Consider the following 27,986-nt stretch of genomic DNA (forward strand, 5'->3'; position numbering starts at 1 on the left):
ATTTCAGATATGAATGATGTGTGGTCTAGACAGCCTGCATTTTGTTTAGCGACAGAGTAAAGTGGGAATATGCCCACAGTTCACGACCAGCTAATGCAGGGCAACTTTGTCTGTACCTTGTGAGTAGCAGTCCTAATAGGATCCCCGTGTTGGTTTTGATATTGTATCTTCTGGGCTCACCTGAATGATGATCCTTTCACTCTTGGTGCAGTGCTTACAGCCCTACCAGTCTCACTGCAGACTGGCTGTGTTACAGGACTGTCCAGCCACAGTCATTTCTGTAGGAAGGATCTTTCCTTGTTATTCATCTCTATTTTGAAACAGTGAGCTCCTGTTTAAAACATTGGTGAAGAGCTTTTGCAAAATATTATTGTTAGAAATGTGCTTAAAAGTCCCAGCAGCTCAGGATACAAAGGATCTTGCACTGAGGAACAGAGTCTCTTAACAAACACAAAGTGATTCCATTGTCTGCCTTTTGAACAGGAAATCTTTGGCAAGTGAGATGACAGTTAAGTGAGAGTCGTGTTTCCTTTCAGTAGGACACTGTGTCTGTTCACTACTGCATGAGATTCTTTTTCTGAGTTCTTTCATTTCAAAAGGTGTGGAGAAACACACTAAAGTTTTCATAAGTTGTCTGACAGATCTTTTGTTTATCATAGAAATAACCCTTTCAGATGATGGCCTCTTTATTTCTTATAGCTGCACTAGCTGAACTCTTTACAGCTGAGGCTGTCTTATGATGCAATTCCTACCTGTTTAGCACAGGAAAGTTTTACATGGGGTCTTTTGTTAACAATCCCAAGTACTTCTCTCTCCTTTTTATGGAAAGGAGTAAGTCAAGTTACAGAAAACTTTTTCCAGAGTGGAAATTTTCCGTATCTGTGACCACATAACTCATTTACAAATACATAATATATTTTCAATAACTGGTTTACTTTTCCTTTGATAAATTTATTTACCTTTTGTCGTGTCTGTAATTGCCCACTCGTGATTTTAAATTCATTCTTGTTCTGGCACATTTCTGCTATTATGTAGCACAGTTGACTCCAGGACACATTGATGCTCTGCCAGTTTGAACACTGCTCATAACTAGGATTTTCTTTACTGGTAATCACTTTAATCCTCAGCATTTTAATCTCATGTTGTGGAATAAATATCACAGTAGTGATATCATTTTATAAATCAATTTTCTCGTGTATGTTTTTCAACTTTTTTGTTATACAACAAAAAACAGTTGACCACATTGATGTCTGGTCCCCAATCAAAAATGTGTGTTTTCAAAGCAAATTCCAATACAGTCTTCATTGTGGAAAAAATTAAGTTCCCCTTTTATTGCCAAACACTTGAGATTGTTTTGAACAAAGTACTGCTCAACCCATTTTTAAAGGCAAAAATAGAGACTGTCAGCAAAAGGTGAATGTTTCTACTGTTGGGGAACTAGAGTAGAAAAAAATATGGATTTCCTTCAAATAAAGGAGCTGTATCTTAACTGCAACGTTGTGTTGCTCCTTTACAAAACTGTGTGGGATTTGACTAAGTAATTCGTTAATAAAATAAGACCTAATGATCTCAGCTGGACACTGAGGGAATGCGCATATTATTTAGCAGACTGCTTTGTTGTGGAATCTCTGTAAAATCTATGTGTTAAGAAATTCTTCATGAAAACAGAGGACTTGAGGAAAGAATAAAAACTCTTAGAGAGGGTGATTTATATGTGACCACCAAAGATCTGTTGGAAAACTTTTGCAAATGCTGTTTTGTCTAGGAAAGTATATGCAGTATTAATCTGTGAATGACTTGAAAGCTTGTGGGAAGAACAAACAGTTGGTGTTTTTCCCAGACTTGCTTGTAAAACCCACCTAGAGATTTCTCCTACTGTGAAAAATACTCCCACTTCAGTTTGATTTACTTTGAGTAAATTGGACTGTTTGAAAGATTTTATATATTGTGCTTTGTAGTTTGAAATGAACAAGTGCAGCCCTGAGGAGTCCACCCGGAGGACTGAGGAAAATGATATATAATTTGGGAAAGTCTATGCAACTTGGGGCAAATTCATGGCTTTTAGGTACCATTTAGGGAGCTCCAGCCTGGGATCTCTGGCAAGTCTTGTGCTCTGAGGAGTCCAGCAAAGCAGTTTCTGGAGTTCTGCAAAGCCTGGAAGAATTCATCCCCGTATCTAGCAGAACTATACAATTGTGCTTGTTACAAAGATGTTACATCCGTAAGGAGGTCACGCCATGAGCAGCACATAGTAAATTAAGTGGAAGGTTTCCCAGATTTTCAAGAAGTCACTTTGTAGTGCTCTGAAGTATTTAAAGGCATGTCTGTTTGCTTGCCAGCTCATAAACGCTTGTCATTCATGTCCTTAACAAGGCCAGCAGGTCAGAACTGCCTGGATTGTGCTTTTAAGACAGTTAGACAGGCATGCTGAGATTTGTCCATTTGATGTAATTTATATCAAGCTGACGCTTGTTTCCAGCATAGACCCCCTGGATGGAGAAGCTTCTTGGAATACGTTCAAAAGACCTCACAGAATATCTCATATCTTCTCTATTTATTCAGTGTCAAATCAACTGTCTTTTGCACGCTGATCCCCTGAAGGGGAGAACTTGACATGCTAGAGGAGGTTAGTTTTTATCTCAGTTGGTACATATATCATTTTTCCACCCACCTGTCCCCAGTGGCTCTTCAAGAAAATTTCTCATTCTTAACCACTGCAATGGCATGAAAATGAAGAGCAGAGAGAGACTAACTATGCTGTTGTGTAGTGGCACGCACTTAGGTGGCTGCATCAGCAGATCTGGTACTCTTTTACTGAACTAGTTATTTAATGACAGCATCAGCAGACCTGGTACTCTTTTACTGAACTAGTTATTTAAAACAGAAATGTTATTTCAGTTCGTGCCAGTGTCCCTTTCCCACCTAGTACAGTCAATGAAATCCGGACAAATTCTCCAGTAAAATGGAATTTCTAGTCAACCATGGGTAGAGATAACAAACAGGTGACCAGATACCCCTACTCTTTAGAAGATACCTTCATAGTCCCCAGGCAGAAAAACATTTGTGGACAATTTGTGCTCACTTGCATGAACATTTGTTAGATCACCCAAGTGTTTGAATCAAGTCTTCCTTCGGCGACTGATTCTAGCAGCTCCAGCAGCCTGCTGCTTCCTCACAGGACTTCAGACACTCCCTGCTTATGCTTTTGGTGTTGAGAAGTCTGAGTTTCATCCCTGCTGATGGCCGTGGCTGGAAGCTGATCACACCACCGTGGCTCACTGAATACTGCCTCTCCTGAGCTGTCCCCTTTGTGCATTGGAAGTTCTTCAGAACTAACATAGTGATGAGGATACAGCAAAACAAAGAGGGAGGGTCATGTATGTGTTTCACATGAGAACATGTGTGAGAACTGTGACCTTGCCATGGTACGTGCAAACTGCCCTGCAGAAATGTGTTTGTAACTGGGATGAAAAAATGCATTTATCGCCACTATTTTACTCCCATGATGCATCAAGGCATGTGGCAGTTCTGTGTTGTGAATGTCAGTCTGTCCTTTTTCAGTACGAAGGATGAGCTCTTAAATACAAGAGTAAGTATTTTTTTCATCTATAACACCAATTCTAGCAAAATGCCAGCTGATATTTTTCAAAGAAGGTTAATTTTCAGAATTGCCATTTTTTGTAAGTAGAATATTTCACAAGCAAATACCATGCTTTTCAAATTACTCTTTCATGTTTGAAAGGGGCTTAAATTATTGGGAGAAAATCTTAGGGTTATCAGTTTTCCTCTGTGTTCATAAAACCAGCTTTTCCTTTTAGGTATGTTACCACGATAGAAGTTATCATTTCTAGGCACCGTGTAACAGAAAACAACTCCCTGTTGTGTTGCAGTGCTCAGCAGACTGTGGCAAGGGGATTCAGAAAAGAACAGTGACGTGCACAAATTCTCAAGGAAAATGTGATGCAGCCACCAGGCCAAGAGATGAGGAAGAGTGTGAGGATCACACAGGCTGTTACGAATGGAAAACGGGCGATTGGTCGAAGGTAAGAGTGAACGCTACGCGGTGTTTTCTTTCTAAGTGAAAGATGTTCAGAGTCCTGTGCTTCTCTCTGCTGTCTGTGTTACTTTGCAGTTTTGATATTTGGAAAGGAAGGGTTTAACTGGTTTTGACTGGGGTTGTTGCTGGGATTTAAACTCCCCTTGTACCGTTTATAACCCAAACATTTCAACACAGGCTTATGGATATGACCCAGCAAGTTTTAGAGAAGTGTATTCCAAACAGGATAGAAATGAGTATTAATTGACAGCTTAACCATCCAAAGGCAAAACCTACACAAGATTCCCACCACGGGTGGACTCTTGTTGTCAAAAAGCTACTTTTTAAACGATGCTGAAGCTGCTTCCCATATTTCAAAAAGCAGACTCTGAACAGTTCTAGCTAGCAGGTTGGATTCTACAGAAAAAAGTTCATTAGCAGTGTCTCCCAGGAGTGCAGAGGACTAAGAAAGTGTCCCATGCACAGCCTGGGCAAGCTAAAAAGAAAATAGCAGGAGATTTTTTTCCTTGAGAGTAAATATGTGTTAAAAATTTGCACTTCGAGTTAGGATCCTAACCACTGAGAAAAAGGGAAATCTCACAAGAAGGCTGTGGTGAGAGTTTTGTCTCCCTCAATGCATCAGTATGGAGGTGAGAAGAGAGCTGGACCTTGGTCCTCTTATCCCACAGGTGATAAATCTGAAGGTTTGGGAGAACTGCTGTTAAACTGAATACTACCGGGGGGGAAAGTGCGGGGAAGCCCGAACAGACTCTCACAGAAACTGAGGGTAATTGAGAGCACTCACAGCTGAATTCAGTTCCTCTGCCTCGTGCAGGTCCTGCATGCAGAGCCTGACAGTGCACTGTTCTCTTACCACAGATGTAAGACTAGAGCTGTGCAGCTGAATTTCATGCTAGCCTGAGACCTACACAGCATAGTGCTCTCCTAGACTTATTCCAACCACCTGAAAGGAAAGCAAGTCATGAATTTAAAAGCAGAGCCAAAACCATCAGTCCCTTCCTCTGGGCTGGATTTTACCTTCACTTAGGTCTGTCTGAACTTCATTTCTCCAGTGACATCAGTGGAATTAATTCCCGAGCGCAGTGGATTAAACCAGAGCAGAGTCTGCTCTGTATTTGCATTCTGATCTTAAAGTAACAGGTAGTTTTGCTTGGGAAGGAGGCTTGGCAGTGTGAGAAACTCAGTCTTTGGCAGTGTTGTTCATAAAGCATCCTTTACATTACTGACTTCATGTTTGCATAAAGAACTAAAATTTCCCAGGAATATTATATTCCAGTTTAGTTTTATCTTATCTTTGTAACTGTACTGTGCTTTAAACAGAAAGCCTACTTTGTGTCCTGGAATGTACGGCATGTGCAGAAACCACTGGGATACGGTAGTTGCATTTTGCTTTCCAAAAACCCAAACTCCAGCAAGCAAAAACCAGTGAAATAGAGGCCCATAATGGGCAAATTGGCTTATCTGGGATTGAATTTTATTTTTTTTTTTACATTGTGATTAGGAATTACAAATATTTATAGATATACTCTGTCATAGATACATGAATTTAATGGTGTCAGTGCTGGGGAATGCATTAAGAACCTGCCACATACAAAAGGTCTGTATTTAAGCTGAGCCAGGAATTTGTATCACAGAATGTTTAGAGTATTGAACATTATTTTATTCATAACCTGGCACATAGAGTCCACACAAGCTGGCCAAAACAAACAATTGCCGTGTGTTAACAGGTGAAATAACATTATTTATTTATTTGTGGAATTTTAAAACATTTTGGCATGCAAATTGACCCGGATTCTCATTATAGGGAGGAATATGAAATAATTGTGTATTCGCTGATTACATGGATTGAAAGTTCAGTATTGTGTGAATGGTTCCAATCTGATAAAGATGTTGGCTCCCTGCTAGAAAGGCTGCGATCATACACTGGCCACAATAAATAGTGTTGTTGATGGATTTAGTGTCTGCATGTGAGCAGGATGGGATCAGTGCAAAATCACTTGTTATTTGCAATTCTTAACTCGGGCTCAGGATCCTCCCTGTGCAGAAGGGCACAAAAGCTTGTGTGCTGTGTATGTGGCCTGCTTCTGTCTGCAGAGAGCTTGTGCCAGCGCTCTGCTTCCCAGGAATTTCACCCTATGCAAGTCCAGAAGGATGTTCTTGGACTTAGATTTGGTTTATAATGAGCATTTAAAATTCTAGACATATTGGTTAATTCTGACTGGACCCTTAGATCACACAATTAGATTCCTATTCTCTGAGTAGATGGGGGTAAGCAAAAAACACCACTGGAATGCTAGAAAAGGGTATGGGCAGATACAATTTTTAGAAGAAAATGTAGTGTCTCAGGAGCCCAGATAGCTTAAATGTCTGGTGTGGAATTCAATTCTTCACAAATCTTGAGCAAAGGATTTTCATCATGAGAATGCAGAAGCCTTAATGCAAGGCTTAGGCTTAGGTGGAGAGCCTTTACAGCTATCAGCAGCTACTCTTTGGTGGTGTCCAGCTTTAAACAGTTCCTCCTTTAAGCAGAAACATGAAGTCTGCGGCAGTTAGATTATAGTGAACTCTTTTAAAATTCATACTTCCAGGGTAAAATTCCATTGTAAAACATTTGTTGCTGGTGCTGTAAAAATCCCTTTGAGAGAGCCTTATGCTGACTAAGGTGGAAACTTTTCCTATTAATGCAAATTGATCTCAGAACAAGCAACAACATTTTGCAATTAATGCATTGTACATTTGTTACTTATTGTTGAGAATCATCAGGGAACCAAGATTTAACCAACGGTAGTAATTATCACAGATTAAAACAAGGGGGTTTGATGCTTTATGTGCAAACAGCTTGCATGGTGACTTGGCCTCCAATCCTTAGTTTCCCAAACCAAGATCGTCTGAAGATACCAGGAAATCATGTAAGAAAGAGGCAAAACCTCATTTAAAAAGCCAAGTTCCAGATACAACTCATAAATAGAACAGGCTGTTTGGGTGGTAATAGTTTATATTCTTAGTAGCAGTATTTATGGAATATGTGGACTCTGTGCATGAGAAGACAGAGATCACATCCCTAAAAAGCTCCCAGCCCTATATAAATAACTCACCTTGCATCTGACAGCAATGTACACGGTTATCCTAGATAAGATCTTGGATCCTGTTGCATTCAGAACGTGCAAGTGTGGGCAGCAGTAAAAGCTCCAAATCTGTGCCAGTCAAGCTGTGGTTCTATATTCTCAGACCCTGGATCCACCTCTGTGTAGAAGAGGTGAGGGCTGGACACATGGCCTCTGTGTCTGATCTTCAGCCCGCACCTACCAGCCAAAACCTCATCTACTGGCCTTAGAAATGGCTGCCCATTGCATCTCCACACTCTGAAGAAGTGGGATTTTGTTCCATTTTCTGTCAAGTTTAGTTGCAGATGCTCCTTACTGCATATTGTAGCTGTGGGAAGCATTTGGAGCTAATTGAGTAGTCTTGGCTGTGATATTTCTGTATTCCCAATGTATTTGCAGCATATTTCAAGTGTTGCGTGAGGAACGGATCTATCTAATTCACTTTGCAAACACATAGGGCCAGGTCTTTAAAGTTATTTTAAAAGTCTTTTAATTTACCTTTGTTAGTCCAGTGCTTGAGTTTAACAGACTTTGTACTGTAATTCTAAAGACAGAGTATTGTTCTGTTACTCGTAACCGTGTGGAACCTCTGTTACCACCACTGTTAAACTTGCAACCTCTCTGCACTACTGCAATTTCTCTTTTAAAGCCCTTATCTTAAAGGGATGTAATTATTATTTTTAGCATTTACCACCAACGCAGCATTGGTGTTACGAGATACATAACTAAGCTATTCCTGGCCCAGGAGTCTTCCAACCTTGTAGAAAAAAAGATTGCACAGCGAGAGACCCACTCAAGGTGTGTTAACCTCAAATCCTATTTTATTGTTGCCTGGATTCTTGAGAATTGCAACTGATTATATCATCCTTTTTTATATATGATGCAAGATACAAATGGGAATCCAAGCCGTCTCCCATTCAGTCCTTTCTTCCAAAAGGAAATTCCACATCCAGTTTGCATTCAGTTAAAGAAACAAACATCTCGTACACTCTTTGTACTTTGAAAATAATTCCTCCGTGTTTGAAATCTGAGCTGTTAAACGTTCTAGCACTGGAAACATTTTTACATTTTTTGTTGTAGTTGTGCTGGTGGAAAGAACAAACACAGGTCGCTCAGTTTCCCGACACTTGCCTCAGACTCCTAGGCTGCTGAAAATGCGCCTCTTGATGCTGTAGCAAGACAGTAGTTCATTCTTTCATGACGAATTGTATTTTGCTGACAAACTTCATGTCAAGGATTACATTTCTGTGAAGAATCTGGCCAGCTTGTGAACAGAATGTGTCTTTATGTGTGTGGCTCCCCGGGAGGGTTCCAGGACAGCAGCCCGAGTCCTCACCATGGGCCCTCTCTGGGCTGCGCCTGGAGGGACCGGCTGCAGGAAAACTGAGGGACTCCAGCTCTCCCCTGAAGTCTGCCATGACTCAAACAGGTGAAAACATATGGCCAAAAAGATGGGGGGTGCACTGTGGGCCTGCTGCAGGGACACACAGGCTTAATGTATGGGCTACCTGTGGTGGTGACGGAGATCAGATGTGAACAGAAGGTGAACAGCACTGGGGACTGCTTTGTAGCTACCCACGGTTCCCTCCACGTCCTCAGCTCTCTCCCCTTCTGCTCTACTATTAATCCAGCAGGGAAAGCACTCAGGTGCAAAATATGGCCAAGGCCGTATTGTTTGAGTTCCTTCTCTCCAGCTGGCTTTTGGACTCTTCTAGAGTGTAACTGAAGAGGCAAGGAGCATTTCTCCACAAGGTTTTTATGGATCTTTCTTCACTTCCAGTTTTACTTAATTGTTTCACTATTTATATGCCTTGACACACTGTATTTCTGTCCTGTGACTGAAGTACCGTATTTCTAGCCAATAGCACAGTTCAGAGTTCCCAGTTTCATTTCTTTTTCACTATTCTCCTTTTAACTGGTATTATATCAAGGAAGGTAGAATTACAAGCCAGATACACTAGCTCCATCGTTAGTGCTGATTTTCAGAAGGGTGCATTTTCAGCTTTCTGGGTAGAAGTTTAAACATGCAACTTCTGTCCCTCAGGCAACAATTTAGCTCATTAACCTATTATATTACATTGCCCCATGAAAAGATTTTTAGAAGAAGAAAGATACATAGAAGCTTTGTAATATATTGGCTTTGCCATATTTTTTCTTTGCAGTTACAGTAGATGCTCTGTAAATACTAAGGCCTATATTAATCTCGGATAACCCAGCGTAAAGCCGGGGTAACTGTCTTTCATTCTTCCCTACAACCCACTGGCCACAAGCCAAGGATCTCACTCAGCACAGTGGGTCGGGTATCAGTCTCTCTTACATTAGTGTAAATCCAGATTAATTCAGCCACTTAAGTTAATGCAGGCTTATGCCAATGCCATGCAGATCAGAATCTGACCTGCCGGACTGCGCAAGATCTTTGGGTCTTGTGGAGGAACCATCACAGATTCATGTTCTCAGGTGAAAACAGAAATATATGACGTGTCAATCTGTGCTTCAACTGGGAGAGAAAGTAGAGGAGAAATCTTTTTCTATCATTTTATATCTTGTATAACCACCTGGCACAACTTTCACTGGATCCAGAAAGATTGTACACTCCAGGAACTGGAAAGTACTCGTAAGGATCAGCTTGGCAAAGTGTGATGTTAAACAATATTCTTGTTGCCAAGTACTGTCAGTAGTGATAAAGCACATCTGAAAAATTACCTATAGCCACCTGCCCTCCCTGGACATCGAGAGTTGCCAATTTTTTTACAGTCTTTCGTTCAGCCTATGAAGTGCTGGCTATGGGTCCTCATCCCAGGAGAATATTAACAATGGGGAGGAAAAAATCTAATTTCCTACAAGAAAAATACTGGGTTTGTGCCAGACATTGAGGTGTTTCATACTGAAGATCAGCAGTCATTCATCACAATGGGTGGTAACCAGGATTTTGTAATTGCAAATTAATTGTTTTGGCAGCATTACAGCAGATTGTTGGGGTTGTTTTTTGGGGTTTAGTTGTGGGGTTTTTTTTCAAAAAACACACTATAATCTTCCAGTGCCAGGAAGGTATGTTTTCCGAGTTCCAAATGTTTGGGAACATCAACAAAATCCTTTATACGCCTCAGTTTTAATGATTAATTCACATTACATGATAAGAAGAGTAAATCAAGGACAGCTGTGGTTTGAGAGGTATACTCAGAGCTGTTATAAATATAGAAGCAAACTGTCCTTTGTTCTAACATTCATTACAAATTCATGGCTTGACCCGCCATCTGTTTATGATAAAATATAGACAACTTGTTAATTCTTCATAAAGGTCATAACTAAGTTCATCTTCTTCTACCTTGGAGAAAATAATTTTTTTTTTCTTGATTTGAGAGAAAACTCTGCGGGAGGGATGGTCGCTTAAGACTGGAGTCGCACATCACAGCTGACAGACCCTTTCCTGCCTCTTTCTCCCTTTGGCTCAGCCAACAGCTTTGTGATTTATGGCTGCTCGTGTGCATTCAGCACCGTAGCTGGAAACTGATGTTGGAAGATTGTCTACAGGCCTCACTGATGCAAGTCAGTTGTTCTCCCAAAGGTGACAGAGCTGGATGTGACGGAGAGGACCCAACAAGCTTTAGTATTCAAACCCTCTGCTTCTCTGGTCCTGGGCATTACCTGGAGTCGGAGCATCAGAGTGTCCTAAAATTAACTACTGCCCCTATGGACTGCTCTAAGTTGTACTAATAGTTGTGGTTCTCCATGGCTTGTTCCTCTGGTGCATGATCACTAGTGTGCAAACCACAGCCTTTCTTGTCAACAGTTAATCTCAAAATACCCCTGGCTACAGAGGATGAGAACAAATGGCGCAAAATTGGTTATGTGAGCCAGGCACACTCCTCAATTTGGCAAAGTTGTTGCCAGTATCCCAGTAAAAATTTTATGCAGGCCTTTCGAAAGGAAGATAAAAAGTCATGGCCCTGCATTTCTGAAGTAGAATTGTGCCCTCCTGAGTTACGATGACCTAAAACCATCACCTTTAGTTTAATCTCCAGTGAGGAAATGCATGGAATAAAGTAGATCTCTGTGTGAGAAAAAGCTTGTGTTTGTTTCACGAAGCAGAAACCACCCCTCTCTTCTGCTGCAGCAAAATGAATTTTGTTTATAATACTATGGGCCAAATCACTGACCCACCAAAGTCAATGGCCAACTCCCAATGACTTCAGTGAGTTAAGGATCTCAGCATAAAATGAAGATTCTTGCACATGGCTTGCAATTTACACATGACAGAGCTCCAAGGCTATTGGTTGTTTTTGTGTCATCTTCACTGTCATTGCAAGGCATCCTGGAGTTTTCTCTGTTCCCTCTATGATTTTATTCCACAAACTGAAGTGAAAGAGAAATGACCTATCCTAAATCCAGAATGAGGGTTCTGAGAAAAAGACTTGGATCATTGAAGTAAAAGCCTCAGAAGAGGAAACATGGGAAGAAACATCTCTATGTTCCTGCTGCCAAATCTATCACCTTGGGCTACTTAAAGTCCAGCCCAAGACCCTTCTACTGCCTTGCTGATGAAGTGGCATGTCAAAAAGAGGTTGAATGCTTCTAGGAATATTTTTTATACTCAGGGCATCACTTTTAGGTAATCCCTTACTCTTAAATGTATGCTTTAAGTACAGCTTTTACATAAGAGTTTTTTAGGAATGTGGTCTCTTAATTAACTGAAATGCTAACCATTTCCTGAGCTGAGAACTGCATATCTTTTTTTTTTTTTGTGTGGAATCTCCATGTCTTTAAGGTAATTATAGATTTAATAGTGAAAATCTGCCAGGGTAGTGCATCCTTCAAGAGTTACAATCAAAGAGTTCCCTGGGCTAAGTCATGGATGGTCTTGCCACCGCCAAGTTGAACTGATCGCTCTGTTGTAGACAAACTTAGAAATAGAGTTTTCATACCTCCACTGGAAATACGCATTTTAGGAAAGAAAGGAAAATTCATATGAGTTCAGCTCGTGCTAACTACTGGCTTCTGTCTGGTTATGGGTCCATTACTTAATTGAATTCGCCTCAGTGAGTCCTCACCATCTGCCAGGGAGGTGCCTTGTTTGAGGTGGTTGTTAGGCTCCATTTATAGTTACTGTAACACAGGCAGCTCCAGGTAGTAGTTTTACGTCCTTTCCTTAGGAAAGGCTGAATTGCCTTTGAAGTGGTGATCTCTCTCTGCTGACTGCAAAGAGAACCTGAACAGGGCTAGTTTGGTCAGATGAATCCCATCCCTTTTGAGTCTCTGTCCCATCTGTGAAATGTCTTTGGCTTTGGTCAGAGGTGTAAATATTGTTTAATGGCACTAAAACAAGGTTGAGCCTCTACCTAGACTTGTGGTAACTGCCAGCCCTGCTCGATGTAGCTGTAGTTGGAAACTGAGGCATGGAAAGTGAAGAGATGCTGACTGCAGTCCCTGGGGACTGTAAGCTACAGAAACCAAGTCCTGCTCATGCCTTTGAGGCAATGACTGCTCCTTGTTTGCACAACAACTTGCACAGCTCATCTCTGCTGGAGTTTCTGGGAACTTCCATAGTGCAAGTTACTTTGATGGTTCCTTAGTAGAGGAGAATGTGCTGCAAAAAGACCATATTCATCAGTGTTTTGTTTGAAGTGGAGCATGTTCTGTCACAGTGTTATTGTCTCATGTTCCAATACAGCCTCCAGTGATCCTATTAATTGGAAGAATAACTTTTCCTTTTTGATATTTTTTATTTAAAAGCCTAGTTCATTAAGTGCAGGGGTTTTTTGATGGAGAATTAAAGCCTCCCACCAAGATCAGTGGATTGGAAATGGAATTCCATCGTGACTATTTTACTCTTTTTTTTTTTTTTAATGTGAAAAAGAAGAAAGCACAGAAGACAAGCCTGTTCAAATATTGGCATCATTTTCTCTGAGTTACTCTGAGATGTTACAGTGTCTAGGATCATGTTTTTAAAAATATTAACAGTAGCTAATTCACCATTTCAAGTTTGTACTACTCATCTGAAGAGGCTTTAGCCCCTTGAATCCTTACGACATGCAATCTGTATCACTAGCCGGGACTGCTATAATTTTGCAGTTTTTCCAATGGCCTTTTTGAGATTTATAATGACTACTGAGACGTTAAGGTGACAATTTTCCAGCACATCTTTAAAGAGCAATTAGTATCAGCTTTTTGGTGATCCCTTGTTTGACTGTGCAGAGATGAAATGCAGTGTTATTTCAGCATCATACATTTCAAAGCTGAGTATCTCCCTGTCTAGAGAAGGCTCAGTCAGGACTGAGATAATGGAGATGAGCAGCCTCTTGCTGAAGTTAATTAATCCTAATGGAGTCCTTAGTTTAATTACTTTTTTTAATAAATTGCATTTAGGTAGCATTGATCGTTAACTGATGAATAACTAAAATACGTGTTCAGTGGAGCTTCAGTTCCCAAGATACTCTTTCATCTGCAACAGGAGTCAGTATCATTTCCATGCAGTTTTTTGGGTGGGGTAAATAATATAGAGTATTTCCATTTTGTACCTGCCACAGATGAAAACATTGCTCATGTGCTATAGGCGCCATGCTAGAGTATCATACCCTATATGAAATACTGTATCATTTCATGTCTCTGGTTGATCCTATTCTTGAAATCCAGTTCGAAAGCTTGTGAGAAGTAAATTCTGCCTGATTGGTATAATGAATTAAATGACATTTCTTCATTAGCATCCACCTGGGCTGCATTGCACAAGTACTTAGGGGTACTGTCACTACCCAGAATATTCATGTATTCAGCTCTTAATCTCTGAACTCTCTGTACACAATGGAACTTTTCAGAATAGCAAAGTCAAGCTTAATTATGCAGTGAGACATGCTGGATGTACTGGTCAGGTCTTGTTTCTTAGGGTCATGCTGTTTGAAAGCACAGCTGTAGGCAGTTTGCAAGGATTGCTTTTCTCTTTTCCTTCTAAGATACTGTCACATCAGCCATGAGCATTTTCTGCTGTAATTTATTGTTTCTTCCCATACTGAGTCAGAAGGGTATGCATTTTTTCTTGGCCAAATTAAACAAATCAGTCATTTCACAAAAGTTTCCAAATGAAAGATCGTTGTAAGCAAGACCAGATATGTTCTCTTTACAGATCTGGGGTTCAAAAAGAAGAAAAAAGGGAAAAAAAAAAAAAAAAGAAAAAGAAAGAAAAGAAAATAAAAGAACAAGAAAGCTTGAAAAACAGCCTATGGTTTGCTTTGGGCTAATTAGATCTTATCAGTGAAAAGACAGAAATTTCTTTCTTTAGCATGATGCCATGGTGAAAATTGACCTGGTGTTTGTGAAAGCATATTGCATGCTGCTTTTCAGCTAGAGCTATAGAGTTTAAATTAGTGATACTCATAAAAAGCCTGATGTTAAGGTGTGTGGAGCACTGACTTTCAGCGCACACACATGTATGCTATTAAGGTCTCAGGAACAGAGCAATTACAGGACATTTGTCATTCATCTCAGATGCTGCGTTAGAGTGTTATTAATAGGAGCTTATCTTGCTTTCTTTCTGAGTTTCATAGAGGCAAGAAATAAGACCCCTGGGGGGGGAAAACCACTCTACCCTATCCTAACGCCTTGAAATACTTGAACTCTGAAGTCAGTAAAGCATGACTCTGTCTCTGAATATTGGAGCTTTAGCCATAGTGTTGTCCTTGGCTTCAGCAACTTTCAGCAAACTGGGGACAAACCAGTATCTTTAAACATCAGATGACTGCAGGCCAATGAATCAAGAAAAAAACATCTTGCCTTCAGCTTAGTTACGACAGTCATCTTGAACTATATCTCCCTCCAACAGATCAGCCTTCTAAATATTGGAGTACTTTCAGGATTGGCTGAAGGGATGCTATGACCTCCTGCTGCAAAAATCAAGTTCTTACAAAAAAGACTAACATCTATCTCTTAGAGGTTAGAAAAGTGACATTTTTAAAGGTGATGTGGTCTGAATGCACCCGTGCCCAGGCAGCAACCCTCAGCTAAAGCAAAAGCAATGCTTCATTATCCCATTCAGTCCTGTACAGATCACAGCCTGTCGTCTGCAGTGGTAAATCTGTACCTTTTTCTGTCCCCATTTAGCCCTCAATGCAGGGATTCTTTGGATTGATCTCTCTCATGCATTTTTCCTGCTGCCCAACAGCAGCCCTGCCCTGGCTTCATTCATTCTTATTCCCCTCTCCTTGTCTGGCTATCTTTTGTAAATCAGGAGTTGATGAAGACCCTGACAGATCTCAGCACTTACTGTAAATTCATTCTATTTTAATACCTTATATTCTCCTGAGGCATTTGCTTTCAAAGCAATTAGACATCTGTCAGCACCTTTGGTAGATTTCAAGCTTTCCTATCAGTATCCTAAGGTGGAAATAGCATTCCAGTTGAAAAATCATAGCTTGGTCTTAAGGTTGGAGTTTTTCAATAAGTAAATCTTCTTTAAGCTGATGAATGCAGCTGCTGCCTTGACAATTTGTGAGTTTATTTCCTTCTGGATATCCCCACCGGCTTGCATGTTACTGCCAAAGAATGTGAATGGAGGCATTTTTGTCTTCCTTTTGCCTTCTCAAGCAGTGTTTGAACTGGGAGTTACAAAGGCTCTCATTAGGTTCACTTTTTGAAACTGTTCATTAACCCCCTCTTTTTTACAGTGCTGAACAATCCTTTGATCTATGCATGGGGGTGGATTTCCAATATACAATGGCTTTATTGTCAGTTTAGTGCATTATAGTTAAACTACATGAATTTTGCGTATGCGTTTTTCTGATAGTGATATCACTGGCAATGCCAGGTGGAAGGGGAAAAAAACCACTTCTTTGTTTGACACCAGCATCTCTATTGAACCACCTTCTCTGAGCTTCTCCAACTTCTTCGAGTCCCCAGCTCGGAGAAGCTCCCCAAAAGTAGGCCTGTGGCTCTGGTGGCAGGCAGAGATCCATGCAGCTCCAAACCAGGTCCCAAACCCAGTCCTCCACATTCCCAGATCACTTTACCCCAGGGTGGCATCAAACCATGGGCGTATCTTGAGAGTTACATCAATGCTTGTAAAGGCTTTTCTGATTTTCAGAGTATTTTTGTTAATAGGAGTGCAACAACTGAATATTTGCCCAAAAAAAGTCCGTTGTCCATCAACACCATTTCAAATACAACCAGCGCAGTTTCACCATGTGGCCCTGGAGCCTCCTGGTGTTCTGTGCAGTGGAGCTGTACCAGCTGTAGAGAAGCTGGATGAGGTGCTGGGCTGTAACACTATTTTTGCCCCCACAGCCCAGGCCACACTCTGCCACAAGCGATATGTTCCCCCTGGCAGTGTTGGCTGCCTGGAAGTTCCTCTGTTTGCAAGAAGACCCCAGCACCTTTCCTTACTGAAACTACTCATAACCTGGGTCCAAGTCTGAGGGTCCTGTATCAGAGGGCACAGAGTGAACCTAGCCCTGAAAATTGTTCCGTAGATATACTTACTTGCTCCATAAATATTTGGGAGCAGAGAGGCCATAGCAATGCATTTAGCTATCCAGAGCAGGAGGAAAGGTATTTATGGGAATTTACTGTTCAGTTGGAGTTTGATTTTTATGCCTCTTTTAATGATGTCCTTTCTTCATAGTGCAGCATGAGTAACAATTCCCCCTTTGTATGTATTTTGTATCTATTCCTATTTCCTATTGAAATTCCTAGGAAAGAGGCTATCCAAGTACAGAGTTGAAAATTTCATCTTAAAATAAGCCAGATGTCCAACCTTCCTTTAGCTGCCAAGCCCAAAAGAGTTCAAGAAAGATGTTAAAATCTGTCTTCCTGGCTGTGAAAAACTAATTGCATAGCATAGGTGATGATCCCAGTCTCCCAGGAGAAGGAATAAAACTGCTTCGGGCAAAAACTCTGCTGTTATTTGTCTAAGGATTGGAGTTGGCAGTGTCTGTGGAAAAAGTTTCATTGCTTGCCCTCCTTGCTGGTTAACAAATGCAGAGACAGGAACACAGACAAAGGTAGGTGAGTGTTTGTATATTGGTATCTGAAAACCTTATTCGCCTTATGAGAAAAATGCTTTTTTCTTTCTTTTCTTCTTTTTTTTTTTATTATTTTTTCCTCTCTCTTAAGAGCATTCATAAGCAGAAGGAGTGCCTAAAAGGCAGAGGTTTCAGACTCACTATATGACAATCACGTGAAGGAACCCCATGGTCTGAATGGATTGGTTTATGTCTATGTGATAAGAGCTGTTCTGTTCGTGAAATGGATGTACAATTCAGTCCCCTTGCAAGGAGTTTTGTGAGGATTAAGATTAGTAAAGCACTCCAAAGACTAAAAGTGCCGTTGAAATCCTGAGGATTAGAGGTTGCATATGACTACTGAGGTGGAAGGGCCTAATAGTTGCATTTATCAGGATAAAAATTGTTAACTTTAAATCCAAATGTACTGGCCATGCCTGACTGGTTTCCAGGCTGGTAGAAGTCACTGGGGGCACACAGTTCTGGGAAGAGCAGAGGGACACCCAAGACTAATGAAATGCCTACATCTCACTGCAGGAGCTCAAGTTATGAAGGGGGTTTAAATAAGGGACTTTTTGAAATAGCTCACTGGAGGGAATACAAGGGAAGGGCTTGTTCAGCATAGTCCTAAATACCATAACCATTGTGAGGTATTAACAGACAGTGACCAAATTTTGGTGTAAAGTCAGCATCTGAAAAAGTACAGAAAATCTGTCGTAAACTAGTGTGTTGACCCTAAATTGAAATAAGAAGGATGTAAAGGAAAACCCCACTTATTTATTTGAAAAAAAGAAGTTCCAAAATACATGTAAAATATTAATTTAGCATGACTGCTACCTTCAGAATACAATAATGGGGTCTGGGAGGGGCTGCGTAGCTGGAAACACAGAGGTAAACTGCACAGCAGGGTGGCTTAGTGGCAAAGTCCAGAAGGAATCTGATCCAGAGATTGATCTGAACGGAGAATTCCTAGAGAAAGGCACGAAGAGAAAGAATAGGAATACAGAGCAGGTGGAATATAGGTGGGAAACTGAAAGAAAAGCAAATAGAAATTTGATGAGTACACCAAATGCAAGAAATCTGTTTATTAAACAGTCATTAATGTGAGTGACTAAAGAAGGAAATTAGATAAAGAGTTGTTACTTTTGACAACAGGCTTCACTGATCGTACAACTCCTGCTACACAGAAACAGAGTTCACATTGTGCAGGTGTATTTCTGCACTGGGTTGTCTGAAGCAGGACTCCATCAGCTCAATTTTACATGGTCCTGTTAATCTGAGGCCATTTTTTATCAGGCCTTTCAATGATTCCCACTGGAAGCTCCAGCCCAGAAGAAGCTATACTTGTATGAGATGATCTTTGAGAAGCAGCAGGTTCTTTTGTGACTTCCAGAACAAAATGACTACAGCTTCACTGTGCTTTCAACCATAAATGGGAGAGGTGGAGGCCTATGTACATCCATGAGTTCTTCTGCCACTGGGTCCCAGTCTTACAAGCATCCACACTACATACACATCCTTTGTAGAGTGTTTTTCAGGGAGAGGACTCCACTGCCCTGACTTTATTCAGGAACAGCAGAGGAGAGAAAACATGATCTTTTTGACATCATCCTAATTATATCTCCTGAGTTTTCCTCCACCTCCTCCTCTCCCCACACACAAGCTTGTGTGTGGCTTTAGCAAGAAATAGGAACCTTACCAAAGTCCTGCAACCCATTGTTTCTTTATTTTAAATACAAGGTTCTTTTATTAACTCCAGCTGGTAAACCTCACTGTGTTTGCTTTATTAAAACTGAACAGCGTGCAAGTAGGACATTGTAAATCACAAGTGACTGGGCCAGAGGAAGAGGGAGGGAGAAGTAGGGACTCCAATTGTATGACAACAAAGAGAGCATATAAACAGGCAGGGCCTCCTGGCTAATAGAAGCCAAAACTCGTGGAGTACGATTTGCAATTGCTCCCAGGAGGACAGACAAGTGCCAGACAGTTAGCAGGGATAGATGAGAGTGAGTACTTGAATACCTGATGTGTTCTCCCGAATACTGGAACAAGAGCTTCCCTAGAGGTCTGGGCATACAGTAGAAGCTGCCTGCCTCTGCTGTAATCTTTTGTTTTATCTTATATCAGTGCCTGGCAGTGGTCATCTTGTCTGTGGAGGAAGCCTCGTTAAACCATCCAAGACTTGGAGAGAGCTTTTAAAACAAGGCAACCAGTACCACTGGGTCCCTCATATAAAGGGAGGTGGAAGCTGCTCCTCCGTAATTAAGCAGTATACGATTTCCAGCTTTGCCTCCTTGTGGAGGGAATTGCATTTTTGCCTGCTTGAACCTCATGGATATCCACAAGGACAGTCAGTGTAGATGGACTCGGGGCAAGTCCAGACAGAAAGACAACAGGACAGTTCCTCTGCTCACAGCAAAATCATCATGGACAAGTGCAACAGCTGTATGAAGGGTCCCTGGCTGATATGATGTGCCTGTTGTTGATTCCTCAGCCCCACAGGAGCTGCCAGCCTGCTGCAGACTTCGGCTCCAGCAGTAATTTTTCAGGTGTATGTTTGTATGTGATTTTGAAACTACTCTGCTTGGACCACATCTCAGTGCCTTCTCTCCTCTAGTGCTCCTCAACCTGTGGGAAGGGCCTCCAGTCACGCGTGGTCCAGTGTATGCACAAAGTCACCGGGCGCCACGGCAATGAGTGTCCTGTCCTGTCCAAGCCAGCGGCCTACAGGCAGTGCCACCAAGAGGTCTGCAATGAGAAGATAAACGTCAACACAATTACCTCGCCCAGACTTGGTGAGTGAGGGGTGTCAGGGGGGTGGGAGGGGGAAGATGCCACCTGCGAAGGACCAGGCAAAGCCCAGGGTCCCAATGTGCCCAGTGTGATAAAAGAGGGGCTTCAGAGCATTGCCCAGGGCCAGAAATTAGGAGACCTACCCCTCCCGAGTCAGACTCTAGACTAAAAGTCTAGTGTGGATAGGTCCTCTTTTATCCATCAGTCTCTGCCTCGGGCTGTCCAAGCTGGAGCACGCAGCAGTGGATTAGACCTGAGAGACCAACAGGAGCACACAAATGGTGGGTGGGTAATTGATTGATTGATCAGCGAGGTGAGGGAGCTGCCAGGCCTATCTTCTGCTGTCACAAACACCTTCACACCCTGTTTTCACTGTGGTGAATGTAAAGTGATAATTTATTCATCCGTGCCCCAAGAAAAGTACACGACCTTGACGAACAGAGCATCACTGTTGTTTTTTTTTTTTTCCTTTTCATTTGCTGCGACAAGAATGTGGTTTGATAAATTAGTTTGCCCAGGGAGGCAAGAGAGCATCTCTCTGTGAACCTTTGATTTTCTGTCACTGTCCTTCTCCTCACCCTCCCTGCATCCCCTGTGTACCTGGCTGAGATGAGAGTATGGTGATAAGCCATCTGTTTCCTGAAACACCTTAACACTGCATTTAAGAAATGGCTCTAGTTAAGAATGCTCCTGTTAATACAAAATTGTGGGAATCCATGATTTTCCACATCATATTTGTTCATAAGGGGATTATGTTCATAAGGGGCACATAAGTTTATAAGGGGATAAAAATACATTTTTCCAAACTTCAGTCCTGCGTTTTCAGCCACAGCTCCAAGAACCAAGCTGGTTTCTTTACATTTCACACATCATCACCAGTAAGATGAAGCTAAACTAAGCCATCAGCTACACTGACAGCCTCATTGGTGCCTCCCATTACTTTCCAGTACAAGAGACTGGGTTGTAAACAATGCTGCTAAGAGCTTAGCAGAAAGAACAGCCTCCACCCTCCCAGTAGAGCCAGTCTTGTAGACTAAGAAGCCTCTAATACATGTGAAAAGGCAGAGCTGCTAAGTAATGGAGAACTGTTTTCTAATAGCACTGTCCAGTATTAAATAACACTCAAACTAGGACTGGACTTGAAGCTTCTGAACTGAAATATGTTTCCCAAAAGTGTAACAAATGTTTAGAAGAATATGGGAAATTTTATTCTTGCAAATGCAGTCGTACTGGGGAGCTCCTAACCCCTTTTGTTTAAAGAACATATGAGAGTACTTCCCAGATATTTTAGCACTAAGAGCATAGTGGAAGGAAAACATTTCATTTGAGTTGTAAGCCCTTGATACACTGATGAGACAAGAAATCCATCCTAATTCACATTTTAGGACAAAGCAATAAAAAGCTCACGTGTTTAGAAGACTGAGGAGGCTCAAGTCCCTGCTGAAAGTAATCTGCAAGTAATTTGGGATGCTTTTGTTTCTAAACTGGGCTTGGAATCACCAGGGCCTGAAACAATGATATTTAATATTAGCAGAAAGATGTATCATTGAGTGTTTTGTTCTTCCTGCTTATAAACAAATTCTCATTGGATTATCTCTAAACAAAATTTTCTGTTTTCTGCAATGGAAACCTCACCAAAAAAAAAAAAATTATACAGAAAAAAATTCCAGTAATCTACAAAACCCATGCTGCCTTGTCCACTCCATGGACATGTTTTTCATCCCAGGTAACATTTTCAGAAGTATCTAAGTGTGGGGTTCACCTCAACTGGCTTGTACATCTGTGTCCAGTGTCCCTCAGTGATGACAAATTCAGAGAGGGTTTATTCTGTTCCTCAGGCACCTGACCCATGTTGCTTTCTAGACATGCTTACTTCATGTAAGTCTACATGTCTTACTCCTACATGTCTTACTTCACAACCCATGAGCAACCTTGGACCTCTGCAATACTGGAGGCCTAGCCGTGGCTGTGGCTCAGTGTCTTTCTAATATATAAAGCCTCTCATTTCAGATTCATAAGGTCTATCTTAGCTGTTCTTGCAAGATATTTGATTTATTCAGATGCATCATGTTTTCTGAATGCTGTGCCTGGCTGGAACCATTGCTAGTGGGGGGTGCTGCAGATCTGACCCCCTCAAATAACCCCTGCACTGCTGGCAGACTCAGCAGTAGGTCTACCCTCCTCCCATTTAGGATGGTCACTTCCACTCAAAGGCTTTTTTCTCACTATCAGTTTTTTTAAATTGGCTTAATGTTCCCTTTTTTTTCCTGGGACAGTGCAACTTCATTTCATCAGATTCTATCAAACTTTTGTTTCTTGTCCAACTGAACCAAGTGACAAACCTACCGGTTTTGCTGCCATCATTTTCTGGTGCTTGGCACTGAGACTCACAGCTAAACACAGGATAAGAGCCTTTCCCAGTTTCATCAGGCAGAGATGAAGAACAAGGGACTCAAGATGCTGCTGGGCCAGCACCTTTTGATGTTCTTTAATTAGACCGTTTTTCCCAAACTCAGAGTTCACAATATTAATTGAAAAGATTTTCCAGTTATCACAGCATTTCTAAGAATCCTGTGTACAATTTATAAATCACATACCATAAAAAACACTTACTATGTGTGTGCATTTTTATCAAGTGCACAGTTTCACTACCATGGCTTTTTATAAAAGCATTTGTGACCTTTAATGTTGTTGTCAACAAATTCAGCACCGGTGTCTTCGTGCTGCTTTCTCACCCTGCACAAACCTTTTGTCAGTCTGAGGCAGCTTCTGCTGTCCATTCCTCCCTCCCAATAACTAACTCTTGTCCTACTCTTTTTGCTACACTAAGAAGTATTATTTTTACTATTAATTTAGCTTTACCTCCATCAAACTGGCTTTGATTTTGCTCCTCTGTAAAAGCCTTTTCCCCCCAGAGGATGATTGCTACTCCCTAGCACAGCTCGAGTGCTCTCCCTGGGAGCGCGCAGCTTCCCATTGCTTGCTGAGAGCTGTTCACGTGCTTAAATCGAGGCCCACACCTTAGAGATTTTATTCATCTGGGCCTCTGTGTCACTGAGACAAAATACAACATGAGGAGATTTGTGCTCCCCAGCCATGTCCAGCTACACCCTTGCAGAAAGCACTTCCAAGAGCCTGGTATTTTCGGTAGGAAGGACATCATCTGATCTCCAGTGCTTCCAGCAAGATTGGCCATTGCTTCCCTCACATGCAGTGATTTTGATCGCACCCGCGATGCTGTTCTCTGGCTAATCTGCTAGTTTCTCCTTTCTTTTCTCCTCCAAAGCTGCTCTCACGTACAAGTGCACAGGAGACCAGTGGACAGTGTACTGCAGGGTGATCCGGGAGAAGAATCTGTGCCAAGACATGCGGTGGTATCAGCGCTGTTGCCAGACTTGCAGAGACTTTTATGCAAACAAGATGCAGCAGAAGAGTTAATGAACCTGTGCTACTTCTCTAGGGTATTACAGCTATTTGTATGTAAATCACGGACTAGTAGGTCTGAGTACTGGAACTTCATGAGTTGCTACAATGTGGTGGATTCCAAAGCATACCTAATAAGACTTGAAACTAATTCTACAGACTGGATACCAAAGTAATCCACTCATCCACCTTAAAAAAAAAAAAAAGCAAACAAAAAAAAAACCAAACAGAAAGAGTCATCTCAAGGAGCAAATCATTTTATCATATTTTGACATCCTTACGTTTTTCATTAATGCTTTTTACTTTAATATATTAAATCACCAGCCACTGGATGGCTTGCTACCATTACAGGACAAGAGTTGCAAAGTGATTACAGTGACTAAGGTTATGGGTACCTCCATGGAGGAAGGCCTCTGGCAAAATAATTCAGCAAAGGTAGAGACATTACTTAATCTTTTAATCTTGGCTTTCATCTGGTGTTTTCAATTCCCAGCAGTTATCCCACTGTGGAGTGGGCTTGGAGTGACACATAAATGAAAGGCTTAATTTAAAGAGAGGATTTGCTGTAAAAGCTTGTGAAAACTGATAGCAGAGAATGGACATCTCTGAAATTCCTGCAGAAAACTCAGTACAATTATATCCAACATTCCAAGTCATACTTTTAGAGCAACTAATAGGGACTGCTCTTCTTTCTGATTTAAAATAATGATCTTCTCTCTCTTTTCCCCAGAATAATATCGTTTCTTTTATGAAACTTAATTTTTATCTGAGCTTAATGAAATGGAAGCTTATTAACAGCAGTAGATAGTTATTTTTAAGCAAGAACCATTTACATGAGATGTGAGAAGCCAGAAATCATTTCATCCAGTAGAGCTTACTGAGGGATTGTTCAGCCTAATCTCTCTCCAGTTTTTAGAAGTCAATCAGATAATGAGACTGAATGTGGTTTATTTAAGAGGACCATGAAACTGGATAGGGCTGGTACAGAAACAGGATTTGGAAGAGCCTTTGAGTGAAGGACGGAGTGGAGAGCAGAACAGGGGTTTCCTATCTCTTGGCTCCTGCATACATCTGAGGTTATGTAGCCTTTTGAGTCAAAAGTAGTCAGGGATACAAGACATTCAAGGTGTTATCTTGAGCTTGTTGAAGCCATAAGGCTAAGCCTGTCATTGCCTTCAGTAAGGGTTAGGATTTTACTGACTGTATTTTAATGTTTCCTGTCTTACTTCAGTGGTGCTATCAGGTTTGGTGCTATCAGATTGGTGCTATCAGAGCACTTAGCAAGTGCTGCGTACATGATCCTCCCTTCCACGTCTCTGCACTTTAAACCAAACTCCTCTCCGAGATGTGAGACTTGAAACGGGAGCTCTACCCAGGGCAGAGTTTGTCCCCTCCGTTAGTCCTACAGATCAATGTCTCTCTATCATATCTTGCTCCAACACGGATCGTTTTCCTTGCCAGGGTCCAAGGCCAGTTGTGCAGTGGTTAAGTTACAGCCCACTCCTCATGACACGAACAGAGCCGTTTGGATGAATTGCAGCTTTGTACTCGCTCTAGACCTGCGCGTTACTGTTTTATTCTTTGGAGATGAGCACGGAACGAACCCCAGGTACTGCCCCCAGCCCCTGGGCCAGTCTGGGTCCCAGCTCATACCTGTCCTCAAGTCGTCTTTGTTGCTGTTGCCTCTTTTTTGGCAACGCAAGGAGGAATAAAGACTCTTAGTACCTAACATATCTTTAAAGCAATTTTTTCTTCCTTATTACAATCCTTTCAATATCCAGAACCCCACTGGAATAACTCATTAGCATTTTATTAAGGGCTAAGTTTTTCCAAGCACAAGGAGCTAATGTTCATCAACAGACTGTGTGGGCTTCACACTCAATCTGTGAATGGTAGTGCAAATGGGCGCGTGTGCACACAAGGGCTGGCCTGTGTGCACAAAGGCACATTTGCACACAATTTTTTTCTCAAGTGCCTGTCTCAAACGGATCTGCTTTCCAGTGCCCCAGATGATTTTCTCTATCAGGGAAATGATTCCAACTTGGTTTTTTTTTGTTATACTGGCTGTTCTTTTGGCATCTTGTAGTCAGGATCAGACCTCCTTCTTCTGTTATTACCACCCTGTAGCCCAAACGCGGAGGTTGTGTAATTACTTAGCAAGTAATCAGTGGAAAATGCTGCTGGCAGGGGGGACAGGGAAGATGTAGCCAATGCCACAGTGATACCCTGTACAGCAGGGCTGCGACTGTCCTTGCTGCCACCACACCACCTCCCAGCAGTTTGACTGAGATGGGTCCCCTTAGTCCTTCGCTTGTTTGGAGTTCACTGTTTTTCTTTTAACGGGCAACTCTTGCCCATGAAGTGGCCCGGCCTGATGAAATGCCACCCCCTTCCTGATCATTTTTGGCATTACTAATACTCACGTTGGGCTGTTGAAGGATTTGCCGTCGCCCTTCTCTCTTATCTTGGAAGACTAGTATGTGCATTTATTATTAATGGGAATCAAAGGTGCTTTTAAATAGCAGGGCTCGTTTTTCCTCCCGGTGCTGATCTGTCACCCTCTCTAGGCAAAATGTGGGCTCCTAGAAAGGTGCATAGGAGAGGAAGGATTTTAATTCTTATGGTTTTCACTAATAATTCACTACTGGCCACTGTCCAGAACAGGATACTAGGGTAGCTAGACCTGTGGCCTGTCCCAGTATGCTAGGTCATGGACTTAAAGACACTTGAGTCCAAGTTCTCGGTCCTACCTAAGAAAACGAATTTACAAGGAATTCTTTGAAATGTCTGAGCACTGAAAAAAAGCCTTCACTTGCTCTCACAGCCCACAGATTAGCGTGCATCATCCTTTTTCTTTTTTATAATCAGAAACCAACATTAATTAAAAACTGATGGCACAACACAGCTCCACTTTATTACATTCTCTTACTTCATATGGTGACAATCTTCCCATTTTATAATAGCCAGAAAAATAACAATAATAAAAAAAGTTTAATTCTGTTCAATACTCCTGCACTTCTGTTTTATTTTATAGGAGCTTTACTATGAATTTACAGCTATGCTCTGCCCTCAGTTACTACATACTGGTGAAAAGAAAGCTGTTTGTTTCCATGTATCTATGACAATACTTCTTTTAGTTGTTCGTAAGAGATTGACGCTCTTTTGATTACAGTGGTGGTATTTCCATATTGTAAACAATACTCTGTACTGTTACTAAAGTACTGTACATTTCTAGTTGCACAATGGTGTTATTGAGTGTAGATTCTCACTATCTCATGTATGGTGCTATTTTTTGTTGGTGGAAAAGAATCTTAGCAGTCGATTATTGCTTGATATTTTATTATAATACAGGGATATATTCTCCATGGCAATAATATCATTTAAGTTTTTCATTACAGAGTGAAATGTATATATTTTTCCATTAGCTAATTTGCATATGTACTGTATCCATGGTAATTTTCTTTTTGGTGCTGGTTATAAATAGAAAAGATAAAAACAGTCAAACTGAATGGAACCAGTTGTACATGAAAACCCAAAAAAAAAAAAAAAAAAAAAAAAGAGGATCATTCCATTTTGAAAAAATTGAGTATGTTGAATAATAAATTTATTTTTTCCATTACAACTTTAATAAGGTTTCTGAACTTGAAAAAAAATAGAAAAGACAAAATAGCTAGTTTGAAAACTAAGAGAAAGGAGTGAAGCTGTAAGTAGTACATTATGCATCTGTCTAATACTGGACTGAGACTGGGATTCGGTTAAGCCTAGGCCAACTGTTTGATAGCTGTGGTAGGTGTAAAGGGTCATTTGTCACTAAAATTCTGGCATCTCACAGTTCCCAGTGTGCTAACAAATCAAGAAATGATGGGTCTTGTCCCGGTCGGGTTGCAAAATAAAGCGCAGAGAATGTTAATACAAAAAAAAAAAAAAAAAAAGAAAAGAGGATCATTCCATTTTGAAAAAATTGAGTATGTTGAATAATAAATTTATTTTTTCCATTACAACTTTAATAAGGTTTCTGAACTTGAAAAAAAATAGAAAAGACAAAATAGCTAGTTTGAAAACTAAGAGAAAGGAGTGAAGCTGTAAGTAGTACATTATGCATCTGTCTAATACTGGACTGAGACTGGGATTCGGTTAAGCCTAGGCCAACTGTTTGATAGCTGTGGTAGGTGTAAAGGGTCATTTGTCACTAAAATTCTGGCATCTCACAGTTCCCAGTGTGCTAACAAATCAAGAAATGATGGGTCTTGTCCCGGTCGGGTTGCAAAATAAAGCGCAGAGAATGTTAATACCTGATTAATGCCTTGCAAGGTCTGTGGTCAGTGACACAACAGTAGAAAATGCCTGTCTGGAAAATGTGAGCCCGTCTCTGTTTGAGGGGAAGAAATGCTTATGCATGGCAGGAGGGACATTTTGCAAGTGCTTTTGAGAAAGGTTGCTTTCAATGTATGTTGGAGCTGAGCTGAAGTGGCAGCTTGCTGTATGTTTAATGGGAGCTGCTCCACAGGCCCAACCTGACAATGAAGGCTGCTGAGCATGTGGGAATTTATATTGGAGCACAATTTTCCCATCCATTGGAAAGGTATCGACATAACCTAGCTGCACACCTCCCTGGTGTGAAATAAA

General features: G+C 41.2%; 1 protein-coding gene across 1 annotated transcript in view; it reads left to right on the forward strand.

The window, feature by feature from the left end:
* ADAMTS17 (ADAM metallopeptidase with thrombospondin type 1 motif 17) overlaps positions 1 to 26,988 on the forward strand; it is a 190,859-nt gene extending 163,871 nt beyond the window's left edge. The window contains exons 22-24 of the mRNA XM_014946094.1: positions 3,891 to 4,043; positions 19,762 to 19,939; positions 23,224 to 26,988. Coding sequence (XP_014801580.1) covers positions 3,891 to 4,043; positions 19,762 to 19,939; positions 23,224 to 23,375 — 483 coding nt within the window. The 3' untranslated portion in view covers positions 23,376 to 26,988. The remainder of the gene's footprint in view (positions 1 to 3,890; positions 4,044 to 19,761; positions 19,940 to 23,223) is intronic.
* Positions 26,989 to 27,986: the final 998 nt, after the last annotated feature.

Source organism: Calidris pugnax, unplaced genomic scaffold (assembly GCF_001431845.1).
Source record: "Calidris pugnax isolate Ruff unplaced genomic scaffold, ASM143184v1 scaffold134, whole genome shotgun sequence".
NCBI classification, from domain to species: Eukaryota; Metazoa; Chordata; class Aves; order Charadriiformes; family Scolopacidae; genus Calidris; species Calidris pugnax.